The sequence below is a fragment of the Pan paniscus genome, chromosome 19 (assembly GCF_029289425.2).
Source record: "Pan paniscus chromosome 19, NHGRI_mPanPan1-v2.0_pri, whole genome shotgun sequence".
NCBI classification, from domain to species: Eukaryota; Metazoa; Chordata; class Mammalia; order Primates; family Hominidae; genus Pan; species Pan paniscus.
This window is the reverse complement of record NC_073268.2, coordinates 61,816,978-61,829,089: the sequence shown is the minus strand read 5'-3', so window position 1 is coordinate 61,829,089 and position 12,112 is coordinate 61,816,978. Positions and strand designations below refer to the sequence as shown.

At 43.8% G+C, this 12,112-nt stretch overlaps 1 protein-coding gene across 2 annotated transcripts in view; it reads left to right on the top strand.

Moving 5' to 3' along the window:
- The window catches only part of DNAH9 (dynein axonemal heavy chain 9), a 380,960-nt gene that overhangs the window by 317,299 nt on the left and 51,549 nt on the right, over positions 1-12,112 (top strand). For both annotated transcript variants that reach the window (XM_003818106.6, XM_055101114.2), the window contains one exon: positions 8,336-8,463. In XM_003818106.6, the coding sequence (XP_003818154.4) occupies positions 8,336-8,463 (128 nt within the window). The remainder of the gene's footprint in view (positions 1-8,335; positions 8,464-12,112) is intronic.

The following is a 12,112-nucleotide window of genomic DNA, read 5'->3' as shown; positions in this document are numbered from 1 at the left end:
ACCACCCACACCACATTTAGTTCTATTGATTCCAACTCCTAAATGTGCTTCAAATCCATCTAATTGTCTCTATTTTCATGATTGCCATCCTAGTCTGAATCACCATAGTCTTCCACCTGGCTTATTACACTAGCCTCCTAGCTCATCTCCACTCTTCTTCCTCTGCAAACCCTTGCCATTCTGCAGCCAGAGTCATGTTGCTAAATCTCAAATGTGATTGTATCACTCTTCTACTTAAAACTTTCTAGTGACTTCCCAGCTGGGTGCAGTGGCTCACGCCTGTAATCCCAGCATTTTGGGAGGCCGAGGCAGACAGATCATAAGGTCAAGAGATCGATACCAACCTGTCCAACATGCTGAAACCCCATCTCTACTAAAACTACAAAAATTAGCCAGGCATGGTGGCACGCACCTGTAGTCCCAGCTACTCGGGAGGCTGAGGCAGGAGACTCGCTTGAACCTGGGAGACGGAGGTTGCAGTGAGCCAAGATCGCGCCACAACACTTCAACTTGGCGACACAGAGACTCCGTCTCAAAAACAAGCAAACAAACACAAACACACACACACAAACAAAACAAAACAAAAAACTTTCTAGTGACTTCCCACTGGTATAGTCCAATATTAACATGACCTGTGTGGCCTGCATGGTATGGCTTTTCTGTCCAGCTTTTAGATCCTGTCACACCATGAGCCTTCCTAACCTAGGACATTGGCACAAATTGTTCTTTTTATCTGAAATATTTTCAACCATCCAATGCCTACTCATCCTGCAAATTACCAGCCATTTCCGGCCTCCCTGGAAGACCATTTGATTCTCAACTAGAGATTCTTACAGCACTCTATGTATTTGCTTCAGAGCATTTAATACAATTTTAATTTAATCATTCTGTTATCATTTTAACTTATGTTTTGCCTACCTGCTTGTCATTAACATCCTTGATGACCATGTCATCTTGTTCATTTTTTTACCACTGCCTAATAGCATAACTAGCACAGAGAAGTATTGTTGAATGAACTAACAAACGAACAAATTAATGTTAGCAGAACTGTTATCAGAGCTAAGTTATTCCTGACTTTCACACTTTATAGTCTGTGTTCCTTCTGTCCCCTGGAGGCTTTGTTCCTTTTATACAGATAAATTTAGTTTCCTCATTTTTATTCAGTATTTTCCCCTTTGGAAGCTTTCATATACCCTGTTTATGAGCAATTTCCTATTGTTCTTAGCCAATTGACCTCCAACTACTCCATCACGTAGTTTGCAGCTTCCTGTCATCTCAGGCAAACTGACCCCTCCCTGATCTATATGGGTTGTTTGTCTCAGAATACGTTATCTCAGCCCTGCCCTTGGCTTAATCTTAATGGATATTTTCTTACCAGAAGCAATATTGCTGTTCATCAACTAGAGATTACTTAGGCACCTGTGCCTCTCTCGCTCTTCCTTCCTCCCTGCCTTCTTGGTGCTTTGATTTATTTTCTAATTCACCCATTTAGGACATATATTCTGGTGACATCCACATTTCCCACATCTTGAATCTAATCAGCTTGCCTGATGGGCTCCTAGTCTGAAGTCTGGAATCCACATGGCTGATCTAAACACTTTCCCCATGTCCCCAAGCCCCAGTTCGTTAAGTAAACTTACTGTTTTATTGCTTGTGCAGAGTCTGTGTATCACACAGTTCACTGTCTTCCTCCGTTTAGACTCTTAAAAAGCTTGGAATCATTTCCCCTCTTTGGGTATTTGATTTAAATTCTTTACTCCTTCATTTACGTATTCTTTTGCTTCAACAAGGCAGTTCTTAATATCAGGTAGAGTTTTAAAACCCCTAGATTCAGATTCAAGATTTGTTCCTTGGTCCTTCCTCCACCCCCGAAAAAATGCACATACCCACAGACACACAACCTTCTGTATACGATTTTGAGCATTTCTTCAGTCCCTAAAGTTTATCCATTGGCCAATTAATAATTAATAACTCCCTTGATTAGGAATCTATAATTTGTAGGCACTTTTGTGGCACTGAGTCTCCTCCAGGATTTTTCTTCCTCAACAATTGTGAAGGAGGAGGAGGGGAAGGAAAGGAAAGTGGAGAAAGAAGAGAGGAGGAGAAGCGGGGATGGAGTGGGGAAGGGGAAAATTCCATCCACTCTTCTTGGCCTCTGTTTTCTATTTTTTTGTTTTGTTTGTTTTGTTTTTTTGAGACGGAGCTTTGCTCTTGTCACCCAGGCTGGAGTGCAATGGCACGATCTCAGCTCACTGCAACAACCTCCACCTCCCGGGTTCAAGCGATTCTCCTGCCTCAGCCTCCCGAGTAGCTGGGATTACAGGCGCCCACCACCATGCCCGGCTAATTTGTGTATTTTTAGTAGAGATGGGGTTTCACCATGTTGGCCAGGCTGGTCTGGGACTCCTGACCTCAGGTGATCCACCCGCCGCAGCCTCCCAAAGTGCTGGGATTACAGACGTGAGCCACCACATCTGGCTGGCCTCTATTTTAACACGAAAGCTACCACCATCCACGCTCACTGTTTTCCTTCTTGCCTTCTCTGATTAAGCCTTTAACAGAGCTTTCACTGTACTCACCTCTCTTTTCTCATCATCTTTTTCCCTAAAGGAGCCACACTTCCTTATTTGCTTGTTTATTTCTGCTTTTGCTTCATCTACTTCCCCCTTGTTCTCAATCACCCATGATACCTGCCTCCTTGGGTTACTGTGAAGATAAAAACAAAATGTCAGATGTGAAAAGGCTTTGAAAAGCCGAGAGTACAGTAGCATTGCACGGCGTTACGATGAGGATGGTGCATCTGTTCTTTGGGGCAGCTCAGTTTGCCCTTCCTTCACATCTTTTTGTCACATCCTCTCAAAGAACAGTCTCCTCCTTGGCCCTCCCCTTCTTGCCCTGATGCCGGCATCTTCTCTGGTCTTTCTTTCACTTGTCTGCAGCATCATCTTGCTTGGTCTCCATCCTTCTTTGCCCAATTACCTGGCTTTAACAAAATGAGTTCTGTCTTTCCATTTTCTGATCAGAAAGAAGCGGTGTATCCCGCCTTTGTCTTCTACTGTCTCCTTTTCTCTCCAACGTTCTGAGATTTTTGTAGGCCTGCTACCAGATATATTCAAAGAAACAGTTTTCCATTCAGTGTCTTTGCAGCCAGATTATCGAAACTTTGCTTTGGGTCTTGTTTTCATTGTTCCTGACCCCATTCTGTTTTCTTGTATTTGGTTGGGTGTTTTTTTGTTTTGTTTTGTTTTTTTGTTTTTTTGTTTTTGAGACAGGCTCTCACTGTGTTGCCCACGCTGGAGTGCAGTGGCGCCATCTTGGCTCATTGCCACCTCTACCTCCCAGGCTCAAGCGATCCTCTTGCCTCAGCCTCCCAGGTAGCTGGACTATAGGCATATGCCACTATGCCCAGCTAATTTTTTGTATTTTTTGTAGAGATTGGGTCTCACTGTGTTGCCCAGGCTGGCCTTGAACTCCTGAGCTCAAGCAACCTGCCCACCTCAACCTCCCAAAGTGCTGGGATTATAGGCATGAGTCACCACTCCCAGCCCTCTTTTCTTTAAAAGGCAAGTAAAAGATAGATAAGCTGAGGCAAGTACAGTCTTTAGAGAGAGGACTCAGGATTCATGGAGTATTGTTTTTTTGTGATGAGCGAAACTGATTCGTGCATGTGCTGGGGAGCAGAAGAGTGAATAGAGACAAAGGTTAAAGATATAAAAAGAGGGCCGGGCGCAGTGGCTCATGCCTGTAATCCCAGCACTTTGGGAGGCCGAGGCGAGCAGATCACGAGGTCAGGAGATCGAGACCATCCTGGCTAACACGGTGAAACCCTATCTCTACTAAAAATACAAAAAATTAGCCAGGTGGGGTGGTGGGCGCCTGTAGTCCCAGCTACTCGGGAGGCTGAGGCAGGAGAATGGCATGAACCCGGGAGGTAGAGCTTGCAGTGAGCTGAGATCATGCCACTGCACTCCAGCCTGGGCGACAGAGCGAGACTCCGTCTCAAAAAAAAAGAAAAAAAAAAAAAAAAAAAAAGAGGGATCCATTAGGAGACATAACGACAGAGGGAAATGGGTAACATAGCCGGCTTCTGGACACATTGAAAGAGTACCAAAGCGCTTCGAAATTGAGAATCACAAGCTGGTGATGGTGCCAATTCACCAAACATGTGAATTATTCCTTTTATTAATACTTAAACTCAGAGGTGGGGTCTTAGAAAGTTGAGTAGTAAGTGCGGAAGTAGAAGGAGGCAATGGAGTTGAGGACTTGGGCTCAAATTAAGGATTATTGGGTCCATATTAAAATAAGAGGAGGTAAAGGTGAAATTAGAAAAAAACAAAGGGACCAAAGGACTCAACATTTCACTGAAGTAGAAAAATAGGTGGGGAAGAAATAAGAAGGTAAAAAATCTAGGAAGTAGGAAGTGAAATTCATGAGTGGACATGCAAGAATCATGTTTCAGACACAGGACAGATCTCCATGATGGGAGAGCCCTGGGTGTGGCCATTGGGAATCAGCAGCAGAAATGAAATGGAGTTAAGTTCTTTCTTTCTTTCTTTTTTTTTTTTTTTTTTTTGAGACAGAGTTTCGCTCTTGTCGCCTAGGCTGGAGTGCAAGGGCGCAATCTCAGCTCACCACAACCTCTGCCTCCAAGGTTCAAGCGATTCTCCTGCCTCAGCCCCCTGAGTAGCTGGGATTACAGGCATGTGTCACCATGCCTGGCTAATTTTGTATTTTTAGTATAAAAGGGGTTTCTCCATGTTCGTTAGGCTGGCCTCGAACTCCCGACCTCAGGTGATCCACCTGCCTCAGCCTCCAAAAGTGCTGGGATTATGGTTGGAGTTAAGCTCTTTCAAGATGAGGTTGGGCACAGTGGCTCATGCCTGTAATCCCAGCATTTTGGGAGGCCGAGGTGGGTGGATCACCTGAGGTCGGGAGTTTGAGACCAGCCTGTCTAACATGGTGAAACCCCGTCTCTACTAAAAATACACAAATTAGCCGGGCATGGTGGCATGTGCCTGTAGTCCCAGCTACTCGGGAGGCTGAGGCAGGAGAATTGCTTGAACCTAGGAGGCAGAGGTTGCAGTGAGCTGAGATTGCGCCATTGCACTCCAGTCTGGGTGACAGAGCAAGACTCCATCTCAAAAAAAAAAAAAAAAGAAAAGAAAAAAGAAAGAAAGATGAGGAAACATGAGGCTGGGTGTTGTCTGAGTCATCCATAGTGACATTAGAGTTTACCAAGATGATGATGAAACAGGAACCAAGTTCCAAAGCCCCTAATACAAATGAGACTCACTGAAAAGTTGGTAGAAGGCAGAGAACATAAAAGGTAGTAAATAATAAAACCAGATGACACGTGCTTTCAGTGAGAAAGGGGTTTTTGGTCGGGTGCAGTGGCTCATGCCTATAATCCCAGCACTTTGGGAGGCCGAGGTGGGTGGATCACTTGGGGTCAGGAGTTTGAGACCAGCCTGGCCAACATAGTGAAAGCTTATCTCTACTAAAAATACAAAAATTAGCCAGCCATGGTGGCGGGCACCTGTAATCCCAGCTACTTGGGAGGCTGAGGCAGGAGGATCGCTTGAATCTGAGAGGTGGAGGCTGCAGTGAGGCGAGATCGTACCACTGCACTCCAGCCTGGGTGTAATCCCAGCTACTCGGGAGGCTGAGGCAGGAGAATCGCTTGAATCTGGGAGGTGGAGGTTGCAGTAAGGTGAGATCGTGCCACTGCACTCCAGCCTGGGTGAAAAAAAAAAAAGAAAAAGAAAAAAAGGTGGTTTTTTTTTTCTTTTTTATGAAGGTGGAGAAGAAATAGCCTCCAAGTAGCAAGAAAACACTAGAAAAAATGTTCCCCTTCCAACGCCAACGCCATAGGGGTATGGAACTAGGGAGAGGACTGTAGGAGTTGTGATGTCCTCAGAGAGACTAGAGGTCAGTGACGCACACCGTAAAGATGTTAAAAGAGGTTGACAGTGGTGCACAGTTCCAGGTGACACCACCATATGTAGAGCTGGAAGGAAAGTCAGAAAAGGAGAGATGAGTCACAAGCAGTAGGGGTGGAGGCATGGAAGCACCAGCATACAAGGATCTGAAGGTGAAATCCTGAGACACTGGAGGGACTTGCTCAAGGCCCAATAAGCCATCTGAGAGCCTCACAGTTGCAAAGGGAAAGACCTCACAAGGTTACCTCCGCACCCATGAGGCTCACATGGGATGCGGCCACCTTTGGCTGAGTGTTCAGTTAGTGAGAATCCCATCCATTTTTCCCCTTCTCAATGTTTCCAAGATCCATTTCTTTCTTCTCCGCCTCATTGTCATGCCTCAAGCCCAGATTAATGCAGACTGATCCCAGCCGGGCTCTGCAGTGCTAAGCTTTGCCCGTGATGATCCCTCCAGTCTGGAATTTTCAAACTAATCTTTATTAAATAACCTCTTTGCCCATATCCTTCTGTTGCTAATAAACAAAATGAACAGGCCCTTTTGTGAGCAGAAATGTCACAGAAGACATCTAAAAGTCCCAACACTTTTTATCCTGGTATTTTCTCTGGAATGAATTGTTTATCTCCCCACTTCCAAAGCTGACATCAAATGTTTTGCCAACTAAGATTTATAATTTAATAACGGTGTTTCTTGGGTTCATCTCAGTTAAGTCTCCAATATCTATTTCTTACTACAAAAAGTCATCATCTTGCGTTGTCCTGTACATTTCAATGACAGTCTATACATTGTTTATGTTTAAAAGAAATATTCAATATTAACACTTGTTTCCAAAAATTTTCTTGCACAAGTATCAAACTACATCTTCACTTTTAGTTCCTCTGAAACTAAATTTTTTTAAGTATGGATTTTTATTATTTCTTTTTCGATTTCTCCCCTTTTGTCTACTTCACCTTGCTAGAAAAATCGCTTAATGATTCCTTCATGGTATTATACATTTTTATGATCCTTTTATCTAAAGAATATTATGTAATTTCTCTACATTTTATTGGATTGTGCTAAGAGCTAATGTTCTCTATATTAGGGTCATTTCTTTGTGTTGTTTCCCTTGGGCGTGGAGAGCAGCTGAAGCCCATTGGTCTTGCTTCAGTGGTACGGCTGCCACGTTTGTGTGTGTGGTCATTCTCTTAATCCATCTGCAACACCAGCAACCCTTATATACATCCAACAGAAAATTCACACCTACACAACGAAACAGCTTCATGTCTTGCCTCTCTTCACCCTAATTCATGCAAAATGATGAGATAACTCTTTTCTATGTGTTGGGAATGATAGGAGAGGAGGTTAATAGGGCATAAAGTACAGGAAGCCAGAACTACCTGAATCCTGCCCCTACTGGCCACACCTCCCAGTAAAGTTCCAGAGAAGACACAATATTTATTCAGAGGACAAGGCAAGCCACAAAGGACCACACCCATATGCTTGCTACTCTCTCACCCTTCTCTCATCAGCACTCCCTAGAATGGTGGACCCATATCTGGTCTGCAGGTAAGACACATAAAGAATAGCATCAGCAATCCTACCCCTCTTTGGGAATTAAGTGAAGAGGGAAGAGTGAAGTGATTTTGGTCTGAACAAGTGCTTCTTTTTTTTTTTGTTTGTTTTGTTTTGTTTTGTTTTGACACGGAGTTTCGCTCTTGTTGCCCAGGCTGGAGTGCAATGGTGTGATCTCGTCTCACTGCAACCTCCGCCTCCTGGGTTCAAGTGATTCTCCTGCCTCAGCCTCCCTAGTAGCTGGGATTACAGGCACCTCCCACCACACCCAGCTAATTTTTTGTATTTTTAGTAAAGATGAGGTTTCACTATGTTGGCCAGGCTGGTCTTGAACTCCTGACCTCAGGCGATCCACCTGCTGCCTCAGCCTCCCAAAGTGCTGGGATTACAGGAGTGAGCCAGTGGCGCAATCTCGGCTCATTGCAAGGTCCGCCTCCTGGATTCACGCCATTCTCCTGCCTCAGCCTCCCGAGTAGCTGGGACTACAGGCGCCCACCACCACGCCCAGCTAATTTTTTGTATTTTTAGCAGAGATGGGGTTTCACTGTGTTAGCCAGGATGGTCTCGATCTCCTGACCTGGTGATCCGCTCGCCTCGGCCTCCCAAAGTGCTGGGATTACAGGCATGAGCCACTGCGCCCGGCTCAAGTGCTTCCTTTTATATGAGAACAAAAAGCTGGAAGAAGTAGCCCCCTGTGAAGGAAAAGGGTCAGTATATGAGGTTTGCGTTATAGATTTGGGCATGCCCGTGTTTGAGGGGTGATCTGAGCGTGTGCATTTCCTTATGAACATCAAACATCCATCATTAGACACAAGAAATAATAACGACGACTCCATCCTCCTTTTAGGAAGAAAACTTGGATACACCTTCAACAATCAGAACTTTCACAACGTGTCTTTGGGGCAAGGACAGGAAGTGGTGGCTGAGGCTGCGCTGGACCTTGCTGCCAAGAAAGGTCACTGGGTTATTTTGCAGGTATGTTCCTCTACCCTTGTCTGGGTTATCTTGACCCATACTTGCCTCATCCCACGCTCACTGGGCATCTCCATCCACTCTTAGCTTCTCCCCACCTGTCCTTTCACACTCTTATCCCCTTCATTTCTTCATCTTCTCTCTTTCCAGTTCTCCTCACTCATATGTTCTCTTCCCCAGACCATGTCCAGGAACAATCCTTCTCCCCTCACCTGCTCTGTCACTCTCTCTAGTTTAAATAGCTCTACTTATAAAAGAAACAGATTCCCACTCTAATAGGCGTTCAGGAAGTTAGCATTTACGTTGAAGGCCCTGGCAGCTGGATGCTTTCAACAGCTGGTTTCTTCCTGTGAATTTCATGGCACGTTCCTCTGCTGTGCCTTTCTTTTGGGCTGTGTGTCATATGCTCTTCGTCACGGGCATGACTAGGATATGGGAGCAACCTTAGCCTCTTCACTGAGAGCTCTTGTTGGTGTTTGGAAATCTGGAACCCCTACTACTGATAATTTAACCGAACAGTTACAAGGGAAAAAAGGCTACCTCTCTTCTATTAGAAGAGAGAGTTAAATTAAAGAATTTAGCCCTCTCTATTAACCCCCATTAAATTTTATTTAACCCCTATTAAATTATTTCATTTAACCAATTTTCCAATTTTCGTTCAACAATTACTACTAACTCTTTTTTTTTTTTTTTTTTTTTTGAGATGGAGTCTTGCTCTGTCGCCTAGGCTGGAGTGCAATGGCGCAATCTCAACTCACTGCAACCTCCGCCTCCCGGGTTCAAGCGATTCTCCTGCCTCAGCCTCCTGAGGAGCTGGGATTACAGGAGCGCACCACCACGCCCGGCTAATTTTTGTATTTTTAGTAGAGACAGGGTTTCACCATGTTGGCCAGGCTTGTCTTGAACTTCAGAACTCAAGTGATCTACCTGCGTCGGCCTCCCAAAGTGCTGGGATTACAGGCATGAGCCACTGCACCCAGCCTAACTACTACTAACTCTTACATAGCATTTTACAGTAGACAAAACCTTTTCAAATCCATCTCTCAGGGCCAGCCTGCCTAATCCTCTTTTATGCCACTTGTATAGATGCTGGCGTGGCAGAATGCATAGCTTGCTCCTCTTTTCTCCTAGAACATTTTGGAATCTTCTATTAGAGCTCCATTGCTACGTTGACATGGTTTATTTTATGACTGTATTCTCCACTAAATTTTTTAGGTAAAGAGATGTTCCTTCTTTACCTTTTATCACCCAGCCCACTGCCTTGAACATAGCAGACACTGAAACAAAAGGCCGGTGGGTCAAGGAATCCATGAAGAAATTAAAGAAAGAATAAATGCAAAAGCCAGTCACTCCCATTCTTCCTGGCTTTCACTACCATGAACCTCCCCCATCTCCTGATTACTGGTGACATCACATCTTGCTGCTGGGTCTTTGTCCTTAATTATTCTGTTGTTTATTTGGAGCCTAGCAACTGAGAGATCTGCCCCTCCCAGGGCCTCCTTTTCCAGAAACATCAGGAAGTTCAGGAGAAAAGATAATAACAGCTGAGTTTCCTCCTTCCTCCCTCATGGGTCAGCACAGTGCTTGAAGGTGTGACCTCCCCACCCCCTCAGGCACATTTGCCAAGAGACTTCTCCAGACGCCAGTGCTGGGAACCCAGGCACTTGTCATGGACATCAGAGTCTGTTTCTGAAACTGTGGTGCCGCCTCTGCTGCCCCCATTGTCCCCCAGCATCTATTGGCCATGCAGGGCACCAAAATCTTATGCTGATGTGGTTGCTCAGAGCTCTCCAACACTGAACTCAATATTCCATCTTTATTTCCTGGTGACTGGACATTTCCAAAGGAAAATTGTGCCAAATAATCTGGATGCCTGCCTTTCCCCCTGAATAAAGCATTGGAGTATTGAATAGACGTAATCTGTCCAAACTGTAAAGTGCTCACAGAAACAAAAGATCCTTACTGGTTTGTGAAATCTCTTGTAGAAATCATAGCTATCTGGTTCTAAGAATTTCCTGATGTACTGAACTAGACTGGACCAGAATCCTACCCGGCAATGTTTCCCAGCCTGTAAACCTGAGAGATTCTCTGAAAAAAAAAAAAAAAGCTGGGGGGGAGGAATACACTTAACAAATTCCTATTTCAAATGTTGGAAAATACTACATACAAATTCCTTTTAAGGATATTTTCAATGATATCAATAGGCTAATGGTTCTGAGAATCCTTTGGTATAGAAATCTTATTCCATCCAGTATTTCCCAAATTCCGTTGAACACAGGCCTTCTTTTTTTTTTTTTTTTTTCCTTCAACTTTTATTTTAAGTTCTGGGGTACATGTGCAGGATGTGCAGGTTTGTTACATAGGTAAACATATGCCATGGTGGTTTGCTGCACAGATCAACCCATCACCTAGGTATTAAGCCCAGCATCCATTAGCTGTTCTTCCTGATGCTCTCCCTCTCCCCCTATTCCACAACAGGCCTCAGTGTGTTTGTTCCCCGCCCCGTGTGTCCATGTGTTCTCATTGTTCAGCTCCCACTTATAAGTGAGAACATGCAGTGTTTGGTTTTCTGTTCCCGCTTTAGTTTGCTGAGGGTAACGGCTTCCAGCTCCATTCATTTCCCTGCAAAGGACATGATCTCGTTCCTTTTTATGGCTGCATAGTATTCCATGGTGTATATGTACCACATTTTCTTTATCTAGTCTATCATTGATGAGCAGTTGGGTTGATTCCAAGTCTTTGCTATTGTGAATAGTGCTGCCGTGAACATATGCATGCATGTATCTTTATAATAAAATGATTTATATTCCTTTGGGCTTATACCCAGTAATAGGATTGGTGGATCAAATGGTATTTCTGCTTCTGTATCTTTGAGGAATTGCTACACTGTCTTCCACAACGGTTGAACTAATTTACACTCCCACCAACAGCATAAAAGGGTTCCTTTTTCTCCGAAACCTCACCAGCATCTGTTGTTTCTTGACTTTTTAATAATCGGCATTCTGACTGGCGTGAGATGGTATCTCATTGTGGTTCTGATTTGCATTTCTCTAACGATCAGCGATGTTGAGCTTCTTTTCATATGTTTGTTGGCCACAATGAATATCTTCTTTTGAGAAGTGTCAGTTCATGTTCTTTGCCCATTTTTTAATGAGGTTGTTTGTTTTTTGCTTGTAAATTTGTTTAAGTTCCTTGTAGACTCAGGATATTAGACTTGTGTCAGGTCTAATTGCAAAAATTTTCTCCCATTCCATAAGTTGTCTTTTCACTCTGATGATAGTTTATTTTCCTGGGAAGAAGCTCTTTAGTTTAATCAGATCCCACTTGTTAATTTTTGCTTTTGTTGCAATTGCTTTTAGCATTTTTGTCATAAAATCTTTGCCCATGCCTATGTCCTGACTGATATTGCTAGATTTTCTTCTAGGGTTCTTATAGTTTTGGATTTTATGTTTAAGTCTTTAATCTGTGTTGAGTTAATTTTTTATAAGGTATAAGGAAGGAGTCTAGTTTCAATTGTTTGCATATGGCTAGCCAGTTCTCCCAGCACCATTTATTAAATAGGGAATCCTTTTGCCATTGCTTGTTTTTGTCAGGTTTGTCGAAGATCTGATAGTTGTAGGTGTGCAGGAACACAGACCTTCTTTATGGATCT